This window comes from Macaca fascicularis, chromosome 20 (genome assembly GCF_037993035.2).
Source record: "Macaca fascicularis isolate 582-1 chromosome 20, T2T-MFA8v1.1".
Classification (NCBI taxonomy): domain Eukaryota; kingdom Metazoa; phylum Chordata; class Mammalia; order Primates; family Cercopithecidae; genus Macaca; species Macaca fascicularis.
Window position 1 is genome coordinate 53,615,691 of NC_088394.1, and position 25,388 is coordinate 53,641,078.

A 25,388-nucleotide genomic window follows, 5' to 3' on the forward strand; every position below is an offset into this window, starting at 1 on the left:
ACGCACTATACTTTCTTCCTCCTCATCATAGGAGTGGATACCAGACTGCTCAGCAGCTCAGATGTTCGTTTATTCATTCTTTGCGGGGGTTTTTTTGAGACCGAGTCTTGCTCTGTTGCCTAGACTGGAGTGCAATGGTGTGATCTTGGCTCACTGCAACCTCCACCTCCTGGCTTCAAGCGATTCTCCTGCCTCAGCCTCCTGAGTAGCTGAGATTACAGGCGACCGCCACCACGCCTGGCTCGTGTGTGTGTGTGTGTGTGTGTGTGTGTGTGTGTGTGTTTCATTTTTGTGTTTTTAGTAAAGACGCGGTTTGGCCATGTTGCCCAGGCTGGTCTCGAACTCCAGGGCTCAAGTGATTTACCTGCCTTGGACTCCAAAGTGCTGGGATTACAGGTGTGAGCCACCGTGCCTGGCCTCATTCATTCATTCTTTCTTCTTCACATTCACTCATTTATTAAGTTACTTGACATTCCTGAGCTCTGGTTCAGTGTCAGGTGCAGGCCGATGCCGTCCCCCACACCCCCCGCCCACATCCACCACACTTTCAGATGCCCCAAGAACTTGAACTTCATTTATTACAAAGAACTGGGTTCACTGCATTGTATGATGAACAGTGAAGCCTAGAGGGGCAGCCCAGGCTGCGGCTCCAACAACCTCCCCCAACATGGCCAGCCCTGCATGAAGTCCTGGGTGGGTGAGGTCACCTGGACTGGGCCTTGGAGCTGTCCTGTATTTATAAAACCAAATGGGTCCAAAGACTCCTGGAGATACATACATATATATATGAGAGACATAGGCTTCCTTTCCACAGGGCGTTTGTAAGTGGGACTGTTGACACCATCCCTGGGAGAGAAGAAAGTCGGCTGTGGCAGGGACTGGTCCCAGAGTGAGCCTAGGCGCTGCATCAGTTTGAGTGGCTGGTTAGCCTGGACCCTGGGCAGGTGTGGGGCGGCCCATCCTGCCAGCCACAGGAAGCTCTAGGCCACCTGGATTTGCAGGTCCTCGTCCTCGTCCAGGTCGCTGGCTCCATCCCCGGCCTCCTCGGTGCCAAAGCGAGCACTGCGGATCTTCCCGAAGAGGGGAGCGTTCTGCTGCTGCCTGCGGAGCCTGCGGGGTTGAGGTGACAGGAGGTTAGAGCAGCCTGGCCGGCAGTCCTCCAATAAGGTGGCTGCAGCTGGTGCAGCAGCAGTTAAGCCTTCCCTGGCGCTTTCCCTGCTGTCTCATCTCCTGTAATCTCCTTATATGATAGAGGTGCCATTATCACCCCCATTTTATAAGCAAGGAAACCGAGGCACAGAAAGGTGAAGTCATTCGCTCAAAGTCACACAGATGGTGGGGAGTGGGGCAGAGCTCTGAACTGAAGTGGGTGGTGCCAGAGCAGCTGGGCGGTTAGAGAAGTGAAGGAGTTGGCTCAAGGTCATGCTGTGGGATTTGAACCCAAGCCTGGCTCTCAGAGCACAGGCAGCAGAGTTGGGTGGTGGCGACAGTGGTGGTGGGCTGAGCCCTCTACATTCCCAGTGTCAGTGAGAAAGGGCTCAGCCCCAGTTCTTCCTCACATTAAAATTCCTAAAGTCAAAATTTACGAGCAAAACTTTGACTCTAAGAAGAGCTGGTGAAGGAAATGCCGATCCCTCCCCCCACCCCCCAGCAAAGTGGCCACCCCGGCTGCATCTTACTGGAAGGCATGAATTATTAACACGCAAGGGAGGGGCACAGGCGGGGGCCTCCATTACTGCACAGTGATTTAGTGAGCTGTCCCCGGAACATTAAAGCACAAAAAGTTGGAAAGTAAAACGACACAGCGGTCCTGGGTGGCCCCACCCTCCCGGATGGAAGCACTTGAGAGGCTCAGCAGAGCCTGCCTGCCCACTTCTGGAGTTTATGGCTCCTGAACAATGTGACCCAGACTGCGGGAAAGCCCCAAGGCTAAGTGGGCTTTTGAAGGGTGTGTCCTGCGGGGTCAGAGTGGGCAGAGCCAGCCAGGCATGGGTCCTGACTTGGACCCATGCCTGGGCCCCTGCACAACACTTTATGGGCATCATCCCAGGCGGGTGGGGAAATCGAGGCTCAGTTTACCATGGGACAACGGCTGTTAGGTCTCTGCAGCCCATACTCTAAGCCACAAGATCTCAGCAAACAGCAGCATATAGTAAATGCTCAGTAAATAAGGGCTTGGATGGTTGATGGCCAGGGGTGATTCTGCCTGGCCACCCATGAACTGTGTGGCCATGGAAAGACTTACCCTCTTGGGCCTTAGTTTCCTCATCTGCCAGCCCCCAGGAAAAAACATCTTTCCTTTCTCTCATAGAAGCGGTGTGATGCTGAAGCACAATATGTAACCCAAATATAAGCCCCTCCCCAGCAGTAGTAGTAATAGTAGTAATAGCAGCAGCTGCTGACAATTACTCAGCATTTATTATGTGCCAGGTGTTTTCCTTTCTCTCTGTCTCTCTGTCTCTCTGTCTCTCTCTCTCTCCCCGCCTCCCTCCCTCTCTCTCCCTCTCTCTCTCTTTGTCTCTTTCTCTCTTTCTTTCTGACAGGATCTCACTCTGTCTCCCAGGTTGGAGTGCAGTGGTGTCATCACAGCTCACTACAGCTATGAACTCCTGAGCTCAAGTGATCCTCCTGCCTCGGTCTCCCAAGTAGGCGGAACTACAGGCACACACCACCATGCCTGGTAAGTTTTGTATTTTTTTGTAGACATGGGGTCTTGCTATGTTGCCCAGGGGTCTCGAACTCCTAGTCTCAAGCAATCCTCTTGCCCTGGCCTCTCAAAGTATTGGGATTACAGGTGTGAGCTACCATGCCTCGCCTCCAGGTACTTTCATAAGAATGGATCAGCTCATTTAATGCTCACAACAATCAAGAGGTAAGAACTATCACCATCCCCATTTTACAGATGAAGAAACTGACACAGAGAGGTTAAATAAGTGTCCCAAGGCCACACAGCTGCTAATGCTGAGCCAGGCTTCACACCATTCAGGCAGTCTGGCTGCAGAACCGGGCACCCTCTATTCCACGAAAGAAGAGAATGCAAGTAAATGCATTCTCAGGGCCCGGCACCGGTCAATTCTGTGATCCGGCACAGGTCAATGCTGTGGCTCCAATGCTCCTTGGGCCTCCCAGCTGTGAAGTGGGAGGGACCTGGACTGAAGTTTTCTGATATCACCTGGCTCTGTGATTCACAGAGTGCTGGGAAGGAGACAGGGCTGGGGGAGGGAGGCAGGGCGTGCTGGGTGGGGCCTGTTGGCAGTGGAGGGGATCCAGGCCTGGGGCCCCTCCACGGTTCCCTGCTTGCCAGTCTCTCAGATCCCTGATGTCCTGGTGTCACCTGGGCCCAGTAACCCTGAGGACTGCTTATTCTTCTTGTCCATGAATCTGGAGCCCTGCTGGCCCCACCCACTGTCCCCCCCACCCCCGCCTTGGGCCTGACCTCTCCAGCCCGCCCTTCCGGCCCTCACTCCGCCCACCAGCCCTCCCACTAGAGGAGACAATTCCAGGGCCTGCAGCTGGCCTGACTTCCTGCACCCCCTGCCCTGGTTTCCTGGCTCTGGCCCTTCCTGCCCGGAGGGGAAAGGATTCTGGCTCCAGGCACCTGGATCTCTTCCTTCTCCGTCTCCCCCACCAGCCTTGGTTTGGGCTCCATCCCTGACTGGAGGGTTCCCTGGCTGGAAGTCTCTGCCCTGTTTTTGTTCCCTGCCTGGGGCCCACCTGGACTGCAGGTGCTCCAGTTGCACTTGCAGGTTCTCACTCTGCTCCGTCTGCTCGTCCAGCGACCGCTGCAGCTTACGTGCCTGGTTGTGGGCCTCGTCCAGCTGTGGGGGGGTGAGCAGGGCCGAGAGCATGAGGGTCACCCAGGGCTGGGCAAGGCCGGCCACCCGCCCAGGGACAACCACTCCCAACGCTGTTCCCTGGGAAGGTGCTCCTCCCAGAGCGTTTGCTCCTTGAGGCCTAGGCTAAGGTTTACCTCTTCCAGAAAAGCATCGCTTCGGTTCCTCTCCATCCCCTTTGCCTCCTCTTGCACATCTACCCATCCTCCCAAGCCCTGCACTACTGATGCAGCCATCCACCTCCTATCCTTCTGTCCCCATCAGTCTGTCCATCTGACCATTTGTCCAGGGAGATATTCATCTGCCCATGGAGACAGTCACCCATCACTCCCCATCCATTCATCTAATCAGCTGCCCATCCAGCATGCCTAGCCATGCCTTCCTGCTCTCCCGGACACACCTATCTTCTCATCAACCTGGCCTTTCTCCCTCTCCATTCGTTCTTCCATCCACTGACCCAGTCAGCTGTCCATCCGTTTGTCCACTGTCTACCCATCCAGCCATCATCTGTTCATACATCCATTGGAACCACCCATCCATCCGCCGCCCTGCTTCTCTCTCCCATTCATCCATCCACTCATTCCTTCATCTATGGGTTCATCCATGCACACATCCATCTTGTCTTCTCTTCATTTTTCTTCCTATCTTCCCACCCACATGTCTATCCTGCCATCCATTCATCACACACCTACCCACTCTACCCTGGGCACCTCCTGAGAGCCAGGCTTGTGCTGGGCACCAGGGGCTGAGAATGGAGAGGCCAGGAGGGCCCTGCGGCCCCCACTCCTCCCTGGCTGAGGTCTGTGGCTGCCCCTGCCCCTCCGTGGTCCTCACCTCATCCTCAGCCTGGGCCAGCTCCTTCTTGAGCTCCTCCACCCGCAGCCGCAGCTTCTTCACCTCGGCCTCGTGCTGCTCCACCCGCCGGTTGGCATGTGCCAGCTCTGCCACCTTCTCCTGGAACTGCTTCTTCAGCTTGCCATGCACATGCTTCAAGTCTGCCAGCTCCTGCAGGGCACAGGGATGGGGTGGGAGGGAGGGGGGATCAGTATCAGCCTGGGCGCCATGCCAGGGAGTCCCATGAGGTCAGGCAGTTCTAGGGATGCTGGGTGTCTCTCCTTCCCAGAATCTCTCCATCTGCTGTCTGAAATATCAGCATTAGAGGTTTGGCTGAGAAGCCAGAGGCTGGAGGTGCCTTCTAGGGAGTGAGAAGGCTGGATGGGTGGAACCTGTGGCTCCAGTTTGGATGTGTAACTTTCAGATGCTACTGGATCTGCCCTGGAGCTGTTGAAGCAGAATCGGGGTTTCTGGGGAAGGATGAGGTCTGGAGTCTTCAGGGGCATATACATGGCATTGAAAGACCTGGGTTGGGAATGAGCTAGGCTGGGGAGTAGGTGGGTGTCTCAGAGCCCAGAGTGGTTGGGGAGAGGAAGGGCAGCCAGCAAAAGAGGTGCCTATACTCTGGAGGTCTGTGAGTTCTCCCAGCCTCAGTTTCCATATCTGTAAAATAGGAATAGGCATTGCCTGAAAGTCTCGAGTCCATCCTTTTTGTTCCATCTCTACCGATTGCAACCTGGTCCAGGTCTCCTCCCTCTCTTGCTGTCCAGAGAATGTCAACAGCTTCCCCCCAGCCTGTATTCCCATTCTTTGTCCACACAGACTGCTCACACTTTCCTCCTGCTTTAAACTCTCTCGAGGAGGCCCACCACTCCTGCCTCACCTACCACATCCCCCCGCTCACTCCCCTCCAGCACACTGGCCTTGTTCCTCCAAAGCTCTGTGTCTCTTTCACCACGGACGTTTATTCATGTTAGTCCTAACTTCTCTCCATCCCCTCCCCTAAATCCACACACTACCAGTCAACAGCTGCTTTTCCTAGAGAACTCAGTTTATTTATTTATTATTCTTTTTTTGAGACAGAGTTTCTCTCTGTCACCCAGGCTGGGGTGCAGTGGTGCAATCTCAGCTCAGTGCAACCTCCGCCTCCCGGTTTCAAGCGATTCTCCTGCCTCAGCCACCCAAGTAGCTGGGATTACAGGCGCCCACCACAATGCTCGGCTAATTTTTGTATTTTTAGTAGAGATGGGGTTTCGCCATGTCAGCCAGACTGGTCCCAAACTGCTGACCTCAGGTGATCCGCCCGCCCCAGCCTCCCAAAGTGCTGAGATTACAGGTGTGTGCCACTGCGCCCAGCTGAGAACTCAGTTTAAAATTCACTGCCTCCAGGAGACATTTCCAGGACTGTGGGCCTAAGCCAGGTCTCCTGGTATCCCCTCTTCTTGCTGGTGACCATGAAGCTGTGTGATTGGCATGAATCTGTGTGACAGAGAGAGACACGTGCACATCCCCCAAGTGAGCCTTCAGCTCCATGAGGGGAAGAGGGGAGGCCACATCTGTCTGCTCAGTGCTGTGTCCCTGGCACCTAGAGTGGAGCCTGGCACACAGTAAGTGCTCAATGAATGTGGCTACTATAATTACTAACTGGTCTAGCACACAAGGTGCTCAATACATGCAGCTACCATAATTATCACCAGGCCTGACACACAGTAGGGAGGCTACGCTCTGGGAGGTGGCGGCCCCAGCACTGGCCACTCCACTCCTTGCCCCACCTTGTTCTTCTCGAAGAGCGCGGCCTGGCTGGCCCTCAGGTCACAGTCCAGTGCGCTGGCTGTCTGCCGCCGCCGCCGGGCCAGTGCCTCCTCCAGGTCCCCGACCTGTGCCCGCAGCTTCTTGTTCTCCCGTTCAAGGCCCAGTTTCTCTGTCTCTAGCCGCTCCCGGCGGCCCCACTCCGCGGCATTTTCGGCCTGCAGCCGCTCCATCTGCAGCAGGGCAGGGCAGAGTGAGGACTCCCAGGGGAGGGGGCATGCAGGGCCTGAGCTGGATGCCCCCACCACCTCCTGGAGCCATTTTTGGCTCCAGGAAGCAGATCCAGCTGCACTGGCTATAATTAAGCTGGGCTCATTTCATGGTGTACAGGATGTGAGAGCGCTTCTGGCCTCTGTATGGGAGAGAGGCCTGCCTCCTGCAGATCAGGACACCCTTGGATGTGGCTGGTCCTCCTCAGAGCATAGGCCTGGCCCCTGCCCTTTTCCCAGTGACCCGCTGATGGAGGCAGGGCCCCAGGACCCCTAAACCCAAGTCCTCCTGGGTCCCATCCATGGCCTCACCTCGCCCCTCAGCTCGGCCATCTTCCGGTCCATGCTGGAGCGTGCACCGAGCTCATCCTCCAGGTCCTCAGACATGCGGCCCAGCTCATCCTGGTGCGCCTCCTTCAGGATGCTGAGCTGCAAGGATAAGGCCCCAACTGGTCATGAGAACCACCAGGATACAGCCTGGAACCAGCTCCAGGGGTAGGTACCAGTGCAGGAGTGCTCAGCGCAGAGCCTGAGGCAGCACCCAAATGGGGCAGGCACCAGGTATTCCAAACAGACCTCAAATCTGACCACTTCCGCTCCTCCCAATGTCTCTCTTCCTCATTACTGTCTAGCCTCCCAGTGTCTACATCTGGCCCTTCTCCGTCAACCCATTTTCCACAACAGCAGCCCAGAGGGAGCTTTTAACAAAGATGAATGCAATCATACCACCCTCCTCCCACGAAGCCTCTGATGGCTCCCAGGTGCCTTAGGGTAAAGTCCAGCTCCTCTCTACACTCACAAAGCCCTGCACGATTGGGTGCCTACCCACCACTCTCCCCTTAGTTCACTGTACTCCAGGCACCATGGACTCCTTTCTACTCCTCAGACACACCAAGTTCCTGCCCACCACAGGGCCTTTGCACATGCGTGGAACATTCTTTCTGAGACACTTCATAGGACTGATTTTTCTTACTCTCAGGCCTTGACCTAAAGGTCCCCTCCTTAGGGATGCCTCCTCTGTCCACCTGGCTTGGAGGAGGGGCCTCCTCATCCCACTCCCCACTGGAAAGCTAGCCTGGGAGGATGGGGAGCTTCTGTGTCTGTCCACCTTTGTGTCGTTGTGTGGCCTGGGCACAGGGCTGCCCTCAGTGTGTAGTGACTGATTCCAACACTGCTCTGCACACGGATGCATCAGAATTGCTTGGCATGCATTTAAGACAATAACATTTCTTGTGGGATACAGCAAACCCCAACAAACTGCTGCTCCCTGCAACACCTGGATGAGTTTTCAACACACAGTGTTGAGGGAGAAATGCCACATACAAAAGAGAACCTTTATAATTTTCTTTTTTTTTTTTTTTTTTTTTTTTTTTTTTTTGAGACAGAGTCTCGCTTAGTCGCCCAGGCTGGAGTGCAATGGCGCGATCTCGGCTCACTGCAAGCTCCGCCTCCCGGGTTCACGCCATTCTCCTGCCTCAGCCTCCCGAGTAGCTGGGACTACAGGCGCCCGCCGCCTCGCCCGGCTAATTTTTTGCATTTTTAGTAGAGACGGGGTTTCACCGTGTTAGCCAGGATGGTCTCGATCTCCTGACATCGTGATCCGCCCGCCTCGGCCTCCCAAAGTGCTGGGATTACAGGCGTGAGCCACCGCGCCCGGCCCTATAATTTTCTACTAAATTGTACATTTGTGTTTCCTTTGCTTTTCTTCAAATGATTATACTTCATAATTTGAAAAGAATACAAAACAGGGTCCTGGACCCAAGCCTGAAAGGTGCTGATTCAGGAAGGTGGAGGTGAGGTCTGGGAATCTGTATTTTAGGAGATTTCCTAAGAGATTCTCATGTAAGACCAGTCTCGGTCCTCTCCAGGACAATTTTAGACTCTAAAGGTCTGTGATCCTCCCAGCTGCTAGAAACCGACTGATCCAGTGCGGCGTTCCGTGGCTGGCTGCGCCCTCTGGTGGCCACTGAGGCCTGCACAGGAGGCAGTAGTGGCAGCTCAGCCTGCTCTGAGCCCCCACACCTGCACTGTAGCCTCAGTTTCCCCATCTGTAAGGTAGGGATATGAGGACTCAGCTCCCTGGACTGCCATGAGGCTTCAGTGACACCTAGTACAGATAGGAGCCCAATGAACGCCACATCCAGACTCCTCCTCTTCATCTTGGTCTACAAGGCCCCCTCCTGCGGCCTCGCCTCTCACTTCCTGCTCTCCAGACACTTGGCCCTCCCTGTTTCCCGCACATGCTGGGCTTGTTCCTGCCTCAGGACTTTGGCATCGCTGTGCCTTCTGCCAGGAACATTCTCCCCTGTATCTTCTCAAGGACAGCTTCCTCTAGCCCCTTTAGGTCTTGCCTCAAATGCCACCTTCTTAGGCCTTTCCTGACTTACCAGCCCATCTCTCTCATTCCGTTTTGACTCTCTCATAACTCACGAATCTGCCTGGTGACTGTTGGTCTCCCTTGCCCTCAGCCCCCACAAAGTGAGCTCCTGAAGGCAGGGACCGTGCCTGCCCAACACTCAGGACAACTCAGAATTAAATAAATAAATAAATAAATAAATAAACAAATAAATAAGGCCAGGCATGGTGGCTCACACCTGTAATCCCAGCACTTTCGAGGCTGAGGCAGAAGGATCACTTGGGTTCAGGAGTTCAAGACCAGCCTGGCCAACATGGTGAAACCCCGTCTCTACTACAAATACAAAAATTAGCTGGGTGTGGTTGTGGGCGCCTGTAATCCCAGCTATTCGGGAAGCTGAGGCATGAGAATCACTTGAACCTGGGAGGTGGAGGTTGCAGTGAGCTGAGATCACACCACTGCACTCTAGCCTAGGCGACAGAGTGAGACTCTGTCTCAAAAAAAAAAAAAAAAAAAGAACGACTGTCAGATGAATTAATGAATGAATTCTCTCTTCTATTTCCACTACTGAAATTCAACAGTGTGATCCTGCCACCTCCAGGAAGCCCCTCTGGTCTCCAAGACTCACCTGCTTGAGCATCTCCTGCTTGGTCTTGCTCAGCTCCTCATACTTGATCTTCCACTGGCTGAGCTCCCCCTCTAGCTTCTCAATGTTTCTGCTCAATGCCAGTTTATCCCTAGGGAAGGGACAGACACAGGGGTGAGCCCACCGAGGCCCTCTGCTTGGAGTCCTCACCAAAGGTGGCCCTGCCGTGTACCCTCTGCACTTGTTGAGCCCAAGTCCAAAATCCTTGCCTTGGTATTCAGGCCCAGGCGCCCTACGTGGCTACAAGCACCCTGGCTTTGCAGTTCTCCTGGAACTGCATTCCCTATCCAAGTGCAAGTGCCCTGCTCACATTGCGGGGAGGTGGTTGGGGTTCCAGCGCACTGAGCATCCCCGGGCGAGAACCTCTCTCCTGCTGTACTCCAGGCTCATCTGAAAATGGCTCCAGGAGGTGGCAGCCCCAGCACTGACCACTCCACTCCTCGCCCCACCTTGTTGTTCTCGAAGAGCTGTCAAAGACCACCCTGCTCCTGTCTGTTTTGTAGACTATGTTCCCTGCAAGGCTTGGTCTGAACACACCGTTCTGCAAATAGAAACGCTGGAAAACACTGTCCAGTGACCTGGAGAGAGGGTCCTCTCTTGCCATCGTCACTGTGTGGGATCCCTACATCCTCCCATAACCGCCACCCTGCCTTGATCTTGAATGAGGCACTGTAGGTAACAAGCGTGATGCCTGGCCCTGGCAGAGTAGGTGCTCACCAATGGCTGAGCTCAGCATCACCTTCCAGCACGCTGGCCTCTCTCTCTGAGAGTGGAAAACTCCACGCCTCCAACATGGGGTTCCCGGAGGGGACGTCACCCTGTAGGAGGCATGTTGAAAACCCACGGGGACATTTTTGGCTATCCCAGTGATTAGGGGTCATTTAGTGGGCGGGGGCCAGGGTGCCTGACTCCCTGCAATGCCCTGGGCGTTCTGCCCATCAGGATGCATTCTGCATCCTACTGAATGCACGCACAGCCCACTGGACATTGCTCGGGGTGGAGATGAGCTGAGCCTAGAGCCTCACTCTGATTTACATCGAAACACAAAGTAATGTTTATACTAACACACACTGAATTTTCTAGGAATGGAATCACTGTATAAACTGAGGGAAGACTGCACTTTTCTTTGTTTTTAGAGACAGGATCTGGCTCTGCATTCCAGAGACTGGAGCGCAGATCACAGCTCACTGCCTGGAACCGCACTCCCTACCAGAGGGCAAGTGCCCAGCTCATACTGTGGGGAGGGGGTCAAGGCTCCAGAGCACTGGGCATGTCTGGGCAAGTACCTCCCTCCCGCTCTGCCCCAGGTTCGTCTGTCAAGGACCACCCTGTTCCTGTCTGTTCACAGCTCGCTGCAACCCTGAACTCCTGGGCTCAAGCGATCCTGCCACCTCGAGCTCCCAAAGGACTGGGATTACAGGCATGAGCCACTATGCCTGGCTGCACTTTTCTTTGTTCAGAACTTTACCAAAGGTTGTTCATCTCTCAAGAAACCTCATCATCACAGTGACACTACTTGTGTCTTTGAGTTGCTAACTCTGCACACCCGCGTGAGCCGCCTTTGTAGCTGTCTTGCGAGGTGACTTAAATGTGCAGATACATGTAAGCCTTCAACACAGCACCTGACTCGGAGCATGTGCTATGTGTTTGCTGTTGTAACTATCGTCACTATCATCCCATGTAAAGACACCCACTCTGACCACTTCATCATTTCTTCTGGAGGAGCTAGCCCAAGCCCTTCCATATCACAACATGTGTATTTTAAGTTACTTTCAGGCTGGGTGCAGTGACTCATACTGTAATCCTGGCACTTTGGGAGGCCAGGGCAGGTGGACTGCCTGAGCTCAGGAGTTCAAGAGCAGCCTGGGCAACAAGGTGAAACCCTGTCTCTACTAAAAATACAAAAATTAGCTGGGCGTGGTGGTGTGTGCCTATAGTCCTAGCTACTCAGGAGGCTGACGCATGAGAATTGCTTGAACCAGGGAGACAGAGATTGTAGTGAGCCAAGATAGCGCCACCGTACTCCAGCCTGGGCAACAGAGTGAGACTCTGTCTCCAAAAAAAAAAAAAAAAAAAAAAGTTACTTTCACTTCTACTTTATATTTCAGTTAGTGCACTAGGTTGATTTTTTTGCTTGTTTGGCTTAAACAGTCAAAATTTATTCTCTCATATTTCTAGAGGCTAGAAGTCCAAGATCTAGTTGTTGGCAGGGCTGGTTCTCTGAGGGCTGCGAGAAAGAATCTGTTCCATGCGTCTCCCCCAGCTTCTGGCAGTTTGCTGGCCATCTTTGGTATTCCTTGACCAAAGATGCAACGACGTCCACAGAAGCATCGTCCTGATCTCTGCCTACATCTTCACAGAGGCATTATACTGATTTTTTTTTGAGACAGTGTCTCTCTCTGCCACCTAGGCTGGAGGGTACTGGTGCAATCATACAATCATAGCTCCCTCAGCCTCGATCTCCTGGGCTCGGGCCATCCTCCCGCCTCAGCCTTCCAAGTAGCTGGGACTACAGTGGCACAGCACCATTCCCAGCTAATATATATATTTTTTCTTTTTTTGTAGGCTGGGCACAATGGCTCATGCCTGTATTCCCGGCACTATGGGAAGCTGAGGTGGGTGGATTACCTGAGGTCAGGAGTTCGAGACCAGCCTGGCCAACATGGTAAAACTCCGCTACTAAAAATACAAAAATTAGCCAGGTCTGGTGGCACATGCCTGTAATCCCAGTTACTCGGGAGGCTGAGGCAAGAGAATCACTTGAACATGGGAGGCAGAGGTTACAGTGAGCCGAGACTGTGCTACTGTACTCCAGCCTGGGCGACAGAGTAAGGCTCTGTCTTTTTTTGTAGAGACAGGGTCTTGCTGTGTGTCCCAGGCTGGTCTCAAGCAATTCTCCTGCCTTGGAATCCCAAAGTGCTAAGATTACAGGCATGAGTCACTGCACCTGGCCATTATATTGATTTTTTTAAAAAGGGGTATGTAGATAGGTTATGCTATTGATGTATTTAATTTCTGGACAGAAAAACTGCAGAATATTCATTATCATCAAGCTCGTGCCCTCTAAACTGCCCTGATCAAGGTCACTGGTTACCTCCACATTCTAAATCCAATGGTCAGGGCTCAGCCCTGTTCTTACTGATCACTGTGTCCTCCGGGAAACCGTTTCTTGTGGTTCCCCTTCCCCAGCCCAGCTTCCTTCTCTTGTCTCCTCTGCTGTTTCCCTTTCCTCTAACAGACCTCTAAACTTGGCACTTCAGGGCTGGATCCTCTGACCTCTTCCCTATCCACACTCACTCCTTGGCCCTTGGCCAGGCTCATGGTTTTTTTTTTTTTTTTTTAATACAGAATCTTGCTCTGTCACCCAGGCTGGAGTGCAGTGGCACAATTCTGGCTCACTGCAACCTCCACCTCCCCGCTTCAAGCAATTCTTCTGCCTCAGCCTCCTGAGTAGCTGGTATTACAGGTGCCTGCCACCATGCCTGGCTAACTTTTGCATTTTTAGTAGAGATGGGGTTTCACCATGTTGGTCAGGTGGGTCTCGAACTCCTGACCTCAAGTGATCTGCCCACCTCAGCCTCCCAAAGTGCTGGGATTACAGGCGTGAGCCACCGCACCCGGCCCAGCTCATGGCTTTCAATATCATCTCTTCACTGGTGACTCTTGCATTTTTACCTCCAGCACAGGACCGTCTCATGAACTCCAGACTCATTCACTTCCCCAGCTGCCTCCCTGCCATCTCAAACTCACAGGTACAAAACCAAAGTCCCAGCTGCAACCTACCAACTTCCCTGTCTCCATTCCCTGCTTTTACCCTGCCCACAGCCCTCTCCCCCAGCTAGAAAGTAAGTTTCAGGAAGGCAAGGGCTTCTGTCTTATTTATGGCTGTATCCTCAGGGCTGAGCACAGTGCCTGGTCCAGAACAGGTGCCCAGTAACGTATTATTTGAATGAAGAAATAAAAACTTGCATTGAGTTCTCGGGTGGAACACCACTGCTCTACAGTTCCAAGACACAGCCTAAACACTACCTGTCATCTTCGCGAGTCTAAAGTTCTGTCATTCTGGGGGTGCTCACCTGGCCCTACCGCTGCCCCCTCCTGCCTCCCACGACTCACTCTCGCTCCTTGAGCAGCACCTTCTGGGACTCATCCAGTCGTAGCCGCAGGGCAGTCAACTTGGAGGCCTCCTCCTCCGTGGTAGCTGTGTCCTCCCAGGGCAGCCGGCTCCGCTCCTGGCGGCCTGAGCTGCCCCGCGGGCCCCCGGCCCCCACGCTGCGTGCCTCCCAGCAGTCCTCAGACTCCTCCGGCATGCTCTTCAGCAGGCTCTCCACCAGCTCCAGTTCCTGCGGGGACCAAGGTGGAGGCTGGAGCAGTGGCCGCCAAGCCAGGCCCTGGGTCTGAGATCAGCTTGATGGGTAACCTTGGGCAAGTCACTCAGTGTCTTTGGGCCTCAGTTTCCTCTTCTGCTGCCTGCCTCTCCAGCTCAGACACGCCCTGCTCTGGGCCTCCCACTTCACCTCCTGGAGCTGCAGAGTGTCAGCGCCATGGTTCCCTGTATCCTAGAAGATTCCCCAGGAGAGGTGGTGAGCTCCCTGTCACTGGAAGTATGCAAACCTATAGTGGGGCACTGATGGGAACAAATGTTGAAGCAGGAATTCCTGTAATGGCTTAAGCCTAGATTCCTTCCAAAGGAATTCCAGCTCTAAGATCCTGTTTTTTAAGGGGTAAACAGTAAAGCATGGGGAGACTGGTGACATGGGCAAGCAGTGCCTGTGAGGAGAGCCAGCTCTCAGACAGCAAGCAGTGAGAAATTACGAACCCAGGGCCGAGACCCCTTCCTTCTTGCCATCCTCCCCTTCTTCTCTGCCCCTGCCATCCCCAAGGCCTGTCTCTGACACAAACCCACAAGGACCACAGCCCCCGTTCCAGCTTCTCCCACAGCCTTTCCAGATGAGTCCGGGCCAACCTCTTCCTGGCCCGGCCCTCGGTTTCTCTAGCTGGACTGGAGTGGTGGCCCTGAGGACTCCCTGAGGAGTGAGAGCTACTCTTCTGTATCTCAGATTATCCAGGTGGGGGTGGCAACTGGTTCAAAGCCCTGTTTTACTAATGGGGAACAGGGAGAGATAGGACTTGTTCTGGGCCACAGCATGAAGAGGCTGGGCTGGAGGACAAACTCAGACTGCAAGCCTAGGGCTCCTGCGACTGCCCACAGCCCTCTGGCCTGTGATGGACAACTGGAACAAGGACAGGACAGGAACGCATTGTGCACAGTGAACACCACCTCCAAACACCAGGTCGCCCCAGGGAAGAGGGGACTTCAGCCACAGGAGGCAGCAGTGCCCGAGCTAGCCTATGGGGTGGAGGGGGCTGGGCAGGAGAGAGGAGGGGGCAGTCTTATCTGGAAGAGTTGGCCTGTCCAGGGACTGAGCTGGGGAGCTGAGCTTGGACCCTGCCCCTAGCTGGTTTTCTGGTAACAGGCCTGCTGGCTCAGGAGAGGGTGCCCTCTGCAGCAGTATAATCATATTTCACTGCAACCTCGACCTCCTGGGTTCAAGGGATCCTCCTGCCACAGTCACAGCCTCCCAAGTAGCTGGTACTCCAGGTACGAGTCACGTCGTCCTGCCCTCCTGGCACTTTTCACAGCTAATTCCTACTTATCATTCTAGTCTCAGCTTGAATGTGCCCTCTTCCAGGAAAGCTTCTGTGAAGCCTGCGTCAGGGACCTCCTCTGTGATCCCAGTGCCCTGATTTCCCCCACCGCTCAGCTCTGATTGAATCAATGGATTCAGCTCTGCTACGAATCAGCTAACTTCCAGGCAAGCTGCTGGATCCCTCTCCTGCTCAAAGGGGATGATTCCTTGGTTCTGTTGACTTATCAGGTGTGGGAGTGGAGGTATCACAGAACTTGGGATTCTCCACCCTGAGGTCTCCGGAAGGAAGATGATGTGAGGCCCCACAAGGGTAGAACCCGACCTGGAGAAGTGAAACCTCCAGGAGGCCAGGCCTTTACTAGCTTGTTTCTGAGCCCAGCAGCTCAGGCCAATCGGCCCCGCCCACTTCGAGACGGGGGCGCGAACGCCCCGCCCGCGCCGCGCACCTGGCTGCTGGGCGGCCTCTCGGATCCGACGTCACGCACTGGCTCGCGCTCCGCCTCCGGCTCGGGGCCGTCGCGCATCTGGTCGGCGACGCCTCTGGCGCCCCTCAGCCGCGCCAGCTCGCGGCCCCGTGCCTCGCACTCGCCCTGTGCCTCCTGGCGCTCGCGCCGTGCGCCCGCCAGTTCTTTGGTGAGCGCGTCCAGGCGCTGGCGCAGCTGGCGCACCTCTTCGCGCGCGCGGTTGCGCTCAGCGCGCACCTTGCTCCACTTCTCGCGCCAATTGGCAGTGCAGTCCGACCACCAGCGCATGGTCTTCTCCATCTGCGCCGCCCGCGCCCGCGCCTCCTCCAGCTCCCGCAGCCGCAGCTCCTCGCGGCTCTCCCAGTCGCCGTCGGCCAGCAGCGCGGGCGCGGGGGGCAGGGGCAGCGCGGGGGGCGGCCCGGGCGAGGGCGTGCCGCTGGGCGGCGTGGGCGGCAGGGAGTCGGCAGGCCCCATGCGCTCCGGCGACGGGCTGCCCAGGATGGTTAGGAGGCTACCCTTGGACAGCTGCGGGGATTCGGCCAGCCGGGGACTGGGCCCGTGGCTCATGGTGCGGCCGGGCGGGCCCTGGGCTCGAACTGGCGGCCGGGCTCAGGGGCGGCTCCGGGGACGCGCGGCGGACGCGATACCACTGTGCATGATGGCGCCGCGCCCCGCTTCTCTCCAGGCCACAGGGCGGAGGACGCCTCCTCGGACCTGCGGGAGAACGCAACCGTTATTGGACTGACCACCGTCAGTCTGGAAGATCAGCCGCGCTAAGGGCCAGGCGGAGAGAACCGAACGGCCAAGGTGGGAGGAGTGAGTTCTGTTCCAGGAGCGTCCCAGTGAGGCAGGATTGGTGGCGCAAGGGCCCGCAAAAGCCTCCTCAGTGGCCTCCAGACTCCCATTCCAATCCCTTCACCTAGCGGCGCTGATCTGAAACCTTGATCTGTTCTTTATCATCCAGGTCCCATCTCGATGGCTTATACTATACTACTGTCCCACTTCCGCACGGGACCCACGAAGGGGCACTGGGCTGGTGCCAGGAGTCCGCTCCCTGCCTCTTCCTGCACTGGGCTAACTTCTTTAAAATTCTTCTGAGATATCACCTCCTCCTGGAGCTCCTCAGGCCAGGTCTGTCAGCCCCTTATGTGTCTCCATCACTGCACTAACTTACCCTGCCCTTTATGTGTCTGCTCTGTACCCTTAACCCAAGGCTGTGAGAGTTTGCTGTGGTCCGGGACTGGGTCGTGGCCACTGTTTTAGTCCCAACACATGATGACAATGATATTTGTGGAGGGCAGGCCACAAGCCAGGCATTATGCCCAGGGCTTTAGGTGAACGATCTCATTTATTCCTTAAAGAGTGGAGGTGAGGAAAATGATTACCTCCATTTATGGTATCTATTGAGTCCAAATGCAAACTCTAGTAAGGATTTGCTGAATGAATGCACGCGCTGGGGATGATGATGGAAATAAACCAGTCCTCAGATGGCAGGGGCTTCTGAGAGTACAGCAGGATGTTCCCTCCCCTTCTTTGCTGGAACCACCCCTCCCTGACACCCTGACTCACTGCAAACATCTCTCTTGTTCTCTGTGTCTCACTTCAGCCTCCCCATTGCCCAGCAATGGGCTCTGCCATTTATGGGCCATGCCTCTGCCTTAAAATAAATGAGAGGCATGTCCTTCTCTGTTCCCAGTCTGACCCAGTCTCCCTCCATTGTGGCCTCTGCTGACTGCCACCCACCAATAGCCCCTTGGGACATCACACCTTTCCATCCCCATTAGGCAGAGAGCCCTGGTCCACAGATCTTCACGCCTGCCCCTAAGACTCACCCTTTCTGAGTGATCAGTGCACTGTCGGTGGGACTCTCAGCACTGGCTGTCCCCAAGGCTGCCTGGCAGCCTTCTGTGTCCCCTCTCCACCCTCTTCCAATCTCTAACCCACCTCATTCTTGGCAGATGATCTAATGTCAGGGTTTGCAGTGAAAAAGGAAGCTGTCAAGCCCCACGGCCCCCTCCTCTCTGCCCCTAAGAGGACAGAGGGGTTCTCCTTGAGCCGAAGGCCCCCTCCTGCCTGTCCCACCCTAGCCAGTGACATCCTCTCCAGGGGCCTTACCCCTGCTGAAGTGTCTCCTGGCACCTTCTTCTCCCCTCCCCTGGCTCCTTCCTTTTAAGGCCCTTCCGAAGTGGTCCACACTTACTGTCTCCACTCCATCTACCTCCTTGGTGCTCTGCCACCCAGCCACCTATGGCAGGCTGGTTTCCAGGCCCCTGTGACGGTGTCCCCTGTGGACCTACCATGCCACCTGCTTCCCTGCCTCACTTCTTCCACGTCTTCCTCTCCAGGTTTCCCCTCCTCTCTAGCTGCTCGTCAGCCTCCCAGGTGGACCCCCTGGGCTTAACCCTCGAGTGCTGCTGTCATCCAGCCCTGGGCCCCCTTCTCCTCTCACGCTATCCCTGCCCGAGCCATCTTGCTATGTCCTCAACCCTCAACCCCAAGTCTCTCTCCAGCCCAGGTTGCCCTCAGAGCCTGCCATACCTCCATCCAGATGCCTGATAGACGACTCAGGCTCGTCTTGGTCAAAATGGAACTTGCTGCCTCCATTCCCCCCATGACCAGCTCCTTCTGGGTGCTCCTCCGAGAGAAGGCACTTCCTCACTCCTACCAGCTGTGGGGGCCCCTGAAATCTGCCTTCTCTCCTCCCCCACCCACCACCAAACCTTGTCAGTCTGTCTGCCTTGCATCTACCTTCCATCCACCTTCTTTGTCCACAGTCACTAACCTGTCAGGGTCCACACCACCTTCACTCACCTGGGCAACAGTACCCACACCCACCTCCCTGCCCATCATGCACTTTTGCCTCCTTCAAATCCGTTCTCAAAAGCAACAGCCAGAGTTGCTTATAAGAACCTGACCACTCTGGTGGCCACCCCTTGTGTCATTACCAATACTGATTCCTCCCTAGCCTCAATTCTAAGGTTACTCCCTCTAGGACTCAACTCCAAATACTCTCCAATCCTAGCAAGGAGCCACAAGCCACTGATCCCACCACTGCACTGCCCACCCCCCACGTCCCTCTCCTTCCCAGCTCACCTTCGGTGCTCCTAATCTCTCCCTTGCCAGCACCCTCCATGCCCTAGGCCCCTTCTGTTGTGGACTGTCCCGGCAAACGCCAACCCTGTTCCCTCCACTGCTTTGCCCGCTCTTACCTTCAACTGTGGAGCCAGGCATTGGAGGTTTACACCACCACGTGGAGCAGTATTTTTAAAAATTCATGACCTTTTGTCAAGGTTCCTCCATGCTGCTCAGAGACCCCACTGCATTTCTCTAGGCCATTTGCTGTTCGTTTATTGTCTGTCTGCCTTTACCATGCATGAGGTCTAGGCCCAGCTCTGACACCAACCCTATGTAAGCCACTGTCCCTTTCTGGGCTTCAGTTTCCCCATGTGTAGAAGGGAGGACGTGTGAGAGAGACCACTGCTTCTTCATCAGGGTATCCTTCAGATTCACCCGGACACTTGGCCCCATACCCGAGAGAGTCATGTTTGGTAGGTGTGGAGCTGAGAATTTGCATTTTAATCGTTTGGGGTATTTGAGTATTTGGCGTTGCTTTCTTACTACCCACAGTTCCATAAACACAACGTGTACATCCTGACCCTGATAACATCTGTGTCACACACCCAGATACAGCCATCCAGATCCAGGCACTGACATCCCGGGAGATCCCTAGCAGCCTGTGCCTCTGTGACTCAGTCTCTCCACCTGTGCAGTGAGTTCGCTGGCCTTGATGCCCGTGTGTGTTCACAAACATCTGTGCACACACAGACATGCAATCCCATGCACAGATGAGAACACCCGGGGGCAGATACACATATGCTCAGATGGACCGACAGGCACACACAACTACACGGGTGCATGGAGAGACATTCGCCTGTAGACACAGACACACCTGAAGACACACACATGCCAGCACACTGACACACAGGTACAAGGACATGCAAGGAGACATGCTCATCCCCAGAAGTAGATACACACACACACACACACACACACACACACACGCAGACACACACACTCCTCATTTTCCTGGCCTAGCTCCACATAGAGAAGCTCTTGGAAAAGAAAAACAATGTGAGAGCCTGCGGGGGAGGAGGGGGGGAGGAGGAGGAGGAGGAGGAGGAGGAGGAGGAGGAGGCAGGAAACCCGAGTGCCAGCCAGCAGCTGTGCTGGGTATGGGGGCCTGGGCCCTGTCGGCTGGGCCCTTCCCGCAGCCCCTGAACCAGGAGCCTGGCAGGGAGGGGGTCATTGCCACATCCTCCCTGCCTCTGGGAGCTGCCAGGCCTGGCACAGGGCTTGGCCCGGAGAGGGCCACCGGCTCCTTCCAGGAATCCAAGCCTGTTGCTCAGGGCCAGGGCAGGCACCACCCAGGCCCCTAATGGCTTCCAGGCACCCATGCTAAAGGCAGAGATGCGGGATCCAGACTCAGCTCGTTCTCCTTCCCAGCGTCCTGGCCAGGCCCCTCCTAGGAGGGAGGAGGAGAAAGGGGCACAGCAGGGCAGGGAAGTTTTGCAACAGCACTCCCACCTTTGTACTTCAGGCCCAGGGTCCCCTGGAGCGGGTGTGTGGGAAGGGGTGGGGTCAGGGTCCTCAGGAGTTTTCTGGAGAAGCCCACCCCGCCCCCAGCACACCAGGAATCCTGCACTCCCACATAGACCCAAGGGCAGCCAGACCCTGCCTAGCAACACCTCCCCCCATCCCTCCCCACTCATACAGCACAGCCCTGGGGACACACACTCACATACAGCCCCAGTAATGCACACACTCACACACAGCCCTGGGGACCCGCATTCACACACAGCCCCAGTAACACTCACACACATGGCCCCAGGGACCCGCACTCACACACAGCCCCAGTAACCTGCATGCTCACACACACATAGCCCCGGTAATGCACACACTCACATGCAGCCCCAGTAACACGTGCACACTCACACTCACACACACAGCCCCAGTAACGCGCACACTCACTGAGGGGCAGCAGCAGCGCAGAGCATGGCCCACAGTCATGGAGATGCCCCAGCTGCCCTGCCCACCCCTTCCAGCAGGCTCAGTGCCCTCTTCCCATGAGGTGTGTATGTGTGTGGGGTGGGGCCTCCTGTTCCCTTGGCATCACTGCCCCACCAAGGGGCAGGTCATGGTGGGACCACCCACCACAGGCCCCAGGGAGCCTTTCCTATCCCACTCTCTCTTGTCCTGCCTCCCAACAGCCAGACGGGTCTGTTACTGCTTTAAGTCTCTGGGTTTGTATTCCAAATGCCCCTGTCCCAGACTCCAGAGCCCCCACCCATCTGCAAGTTCAGCTGCCACCAACTCCAGGAAATGCCTTGATCTTCCCAACCACCCCCCAACCTGGGGAGCACAGCCCTACAACCTCCCACAGCCAGGCCTGGCAAGCTGCCGTCTCCTGGCAGTACAGGCTTCCCCCATCCAGATGGGACACTTGTGCCACTTAGAGCTTCTAGGACAGGCCCCACAGATACTAACTGATTAATGCTAGCTGGTGGGCTGGAGAGCAGAAGACTGAATTACGACCTTACATCCCCTTAGCTGGGCAGCAGAGCTGAGTAGAAACCAGGGCTCCTGAACCCCAGCCCCACAGCTGTGCTCACTGGTAGCTCACTCCAGGACAGAAACAGGAATATTTTGGTCTGACACTTGCTCCAGGCTAGGCCCTCATCAGCCCTGCCCACAGAAAGTGACCAGTGGTTCCTGTTGCTTGTGGACTTGTCTGGAATATCTCTCCTTCCTTCATCAGCAAACTCCTATACATCCTTCAAAACCCACCTCCAGCGTCCCCTCCCCTGGGAAGCCTTCTCTAACCTCTGTACAGAGTATGCTCCCAAAGCACCAGGCACCTCCCTATTCTACAGCAAAGGCTTCACTTTGAAGTCCACAAGTGAGGGCATCAGCACAGGGCCCAGCATACAGCAGATGCGTGATGGATGGAAGGTACCCCTAAGAAGGTAGTACCACTCTTAGGGGTACCCTTGTGACCATGCAGAGTTTGGGAAGGTTGAGTCATCCTAAGGATCAGGAGTCAGTCTGTGGCCAGGCTCTGAGACAGGTAGGTATCTGAGCCTGTCTGTGGCCATGGTCGGAGTAAGAGGTCGTCTCACGGCCAGGTCAGCTGTCCCACCTTTTACCTGGGGAAGCCTAATTGACCCAGAGGGAAACAATGTTGTGTTTTGTCCTCAATGTTTGGATGGGTCTCTCCATATCCAGTGAGAAGAATGAGTAATGCCAAGGCCTGGACAGGGGCCAACTGAAGGGATGGGGAGCCCAGTGGCCCAACCCCTTCCCCCAGGTCTGAAACCCTGTAGATCCTCCCAGAGCCTTTCAGGTAGGGCCCTGGGACAAGCCCATGGCCACAGGCCTGGCTGCGGACAGAAAGCAGAGCCCAGTGGGAAACCACAGAGGACAGCCTGATTGAATAAGTGCAGGGCCCAAGGCTGGTCAGCCCACAGACTGCGGGCACCTGTCCCTGTGACCTGCTGCCCAGGCTCCAGCTGTAGGACCTCTTGGGGGAGCTCGCTGGCGGGGAGGGAAGGGATGGAGGCTAAGCCTCCAGGCTGGACCTGAGCTCGGGGGTAGGCACCCCTGGTCTGTTCCCAGGTACCCCTATCTTAGACTGAGGAGCTACAGAGACAGCCTGGATCACTGATTTGAACTCCTTTCTTTACAGATGGACCAACTGAGGCACAGAGGTACAGCTACGTGTCTGTGTCCACACCATAGACCAGCAGAAAGGCCAGGGTAGGGAGCTGGAGATGGGATGCTTCCTCTCCTGGGTCTTGGCCACCTGAGGGGCACAGTGCCCACCTACACGATGTGGGTCCTACACGATGAGGGGCACAGTGCCCACCTACACAGAGCACCTACACGATGGGGTCAGCAGGCACCAGGCGAAGTGGATACTCACAGCTGGGATGGCGGCGTGAACCTTCATGGGAGCCGACCCCGACCCCAGCCCCACCCCTCTCGGCAACACCGTGAACTTGTCACTCTTGTACAGCAGACATCCCACTAGTCCCAGCTCCGTCACTGATATGCTGTGTGATATCTGCAAGTCTCTGCCCTCTCTGGGCCTCAGTTTCCCTACCTACAGGATGGGGAGAGGCACTAAAAAGATTCCTGAACGCTCTAACAGGTGGGCAGACTTCGCTAACCCAAATCAATCCAACCCCCACAAAAGCCCTGGCAGAGCGGGGATGGGGAGGTAGACACCACCCCCATCTAAGGTAGAGAAACTGAAGCCCCAGCCCTGGGTCGTCTTACTCCTCACTTAGTCGCCCCCTCCTAGGCTGCCGGCCCTGCTAGCCGCCCGGCTCCCCCTAGCGGCGGGCGGAGGGTGGAGGGGGTTCCCGGCCCGTGCGGCGCGGTCCCGCCCACCCCACCGCAAGGCCCCCATTGGCAGCCGCCGCGGCTCTGGGCAGAGCGCCGTGTTCTGATTGGCCAGCACCGCCCGTCCATCCCGCATTCGCCATGGCGACCACGTTGGGTCCCCCGGGAGAGTTCCAAATTCCGTCCCCGCCCGCCGCCCCCTCCCGTCCGGCCCGGGCCGCGGCATTCCGGAGGCGCCTCCCCTCCCCCATCTCCCCGCGGCCCCTCCCCACTGGAGACCTGGGGTTCCAGTGGGTGAGGGAGTCCGGGGAGGGGTCTAGAAAGTTCTGCTCTGAGTTCGGGGGTTGCCGGGGGCGCCCCGACTGTGTCTGCTCCTACAGCACGCCCCACAACTTAACCCCTTTTTTCCCGCGGAAAGCGCGCGGCCTGGAGCAAGTTCCCGGGCCGCTGTGGCGTGCCGCCCCTCGCCTGCCGCCCCCACTCACCGCGGGCCGAGACCTGCGGGCTCCGGCCGTCCGAGCCGCCGCGGCGGGGTGGAGCGGACACAGTGCAGCGGCGACCGCCGCTGGAGGGGCCGAGGGAGGGCCGCGGAGTCTCCTCCTCCCTCCTGGGGGGAGGGGAAGCAGGGGGAGCGGCGGGGCCCCCGAGGCGGTCGCAGGCTGCGGCCCCGCTGTGACCCCGGCCCGCCGAGCTGCTGTGGTGGAGGCTCCAGCCTAACTTCTGGGCGAGGGGTGCGGGCCGGGGCGGTGGGCTCTGCTGCAGAGCTGGCCGGACCCCGATGGAGGCCCCACCCCCATGAGGGGCCGAGAGTGGGGGGGCTCGCCTTTCTTGGTTCAGGTTTCCTCAGCGCCAACTAGGTACGAGGCGCCCCCCGCAGAAACGGGCACCGCGGGTCCCAGCTCGGCACGTGGAGCGAGCTTAGCAAGTCTTCACTGTTGTTACTTGCATTCTTCCCTGGGCCAGCTCTGCCACCGAGTGGACGTGGGCCAACAAGTCTGTACCCATCGGGCCTCAGTTTCTCCTTCTGTACAACAAAAGGGTTGACGAAAGCAGCCTCGCGCTTAAGAAGTGGGGGGCGCGGGGAGCACTCGGCCCGGCGGGCAGAGGCTTTTCTCCGCATCGCGATGGTGGTTAGCAGGCCCTGGGGAATTACGGTAATGCACCTTCGGGGGCGCCCGTATGTTTTGGGGGTAGGGTGTTTGTGATCTTGGCTGGAAAGCGGGGACAGGCGTCTGGAGGACTCCCCACCACATCCTGTACCCTGGAAGGCCCCCGAGGTGAATCTATTTAAAAGAAGACCAAAAATTCACCAAGACAGTGGAGAAAACCCAGCCTGATTGGGATTTTACCTAGAAAAAGAAGCTAAATATTACAAAGATAAGTTCGTTTTACCCCATGATTCAGAGTTTAGATTATGATTGCAACCACGCACGCCTTAGAATGAACCAAGAATGAATCAAATGTTAACACTGGAAGTCTTATTTTTTCTTGTAGTGGTTGAGTATGTAGCATCCTTCCCTTCTGATTTGGTTTTTGCAGTAAGAGTCATTTTTGCAAAAATATTTGAAAGCTTCCTCAAACTCTAGGATCACTCTGAATCCTTTGGTAGTCCAGTGATTTTTTTCGGGTCTGGGTCACTTCCCTTGCAGACGTTCCCTTTCTCTGTGGGCAGCGGCTGTTCCATTTCTCCTGCATTGCTTCCACCAACTTCATGAAATCCCACACTTTGCAAGACTGGTAGTTTCACTTGTCGATTCATTTGCTTTGTATTTGTTCTGCATGGCTGAATGCTGACAGCGTCTGTTCACCAGCCAGAGACAGATAGGGGATGTATGCGGTTTGAGTACTCAGAGGACAAGGGCATCCACGTTTTACAGCTGGGGAAGTGAAGGCTCAGAGAGGCTCTTGGCTCAGACTTGCACAGGGTCCTAGAGTCAGTAACAGCCTTGGGTCAAGAGCCCAGAGGTCTTGCCCAGAGTTTTTGGAGGTGGAAATGGGGCTGGGGAAGGTGGTGGAGACTGAGTTGATGGTGCACCTGAACTCCTCACTATCAGGCCTTCTCTCCTTAGAGAGAAGCAATAAATATTGTCCTGAGGGTGTCTTTTGCAGGGGCTAGGGTTGGGTGATGTGACCCACCCGATCGTAGAACCAAGGTAGGTGCTGGCCACAGGTTCTGGCAGCTCCC

General features: G+C 56.0%; 1 protein-coding gene across 1 annotated transcript; it reads right to left on the bottom strand.

The window, feature by feature from the left end:
• Nucleotides 1-560: 560 nt before the first annotated feature.
• On the bottom strand, nt 561-23,790 carry CCDC102A (coiled-coil domain containing 102A). The gene is made up of 9 exons (XM_045381667.2): nt 23,689-23,790; nt 15,785-16,516; nt 13,804-14,030; nt 9,670-9,778; nt 6,998-7,114; nt 6,440-6,649; nt 4,668-4,838; nt 3,715-3,818; nt 561-1,110 (listed from the first exon to the last, which is right to left on the bottom strand). The coding sequence occupies exons 2-9, from the start codon at nt 16,367-16,369 to the stop codon at nt 981-983; spliced, it is 1,653 nt and encodes a 550-aa protein (XP_045237602.1). The 5' UTR covers nt 16,370-16,516; nt 23,689-23,790; the 3' UTR covers nt 561-980.
• Between the last annotated feature and the right edge of the window lie 1,598 nt (nt 23,791-25,388).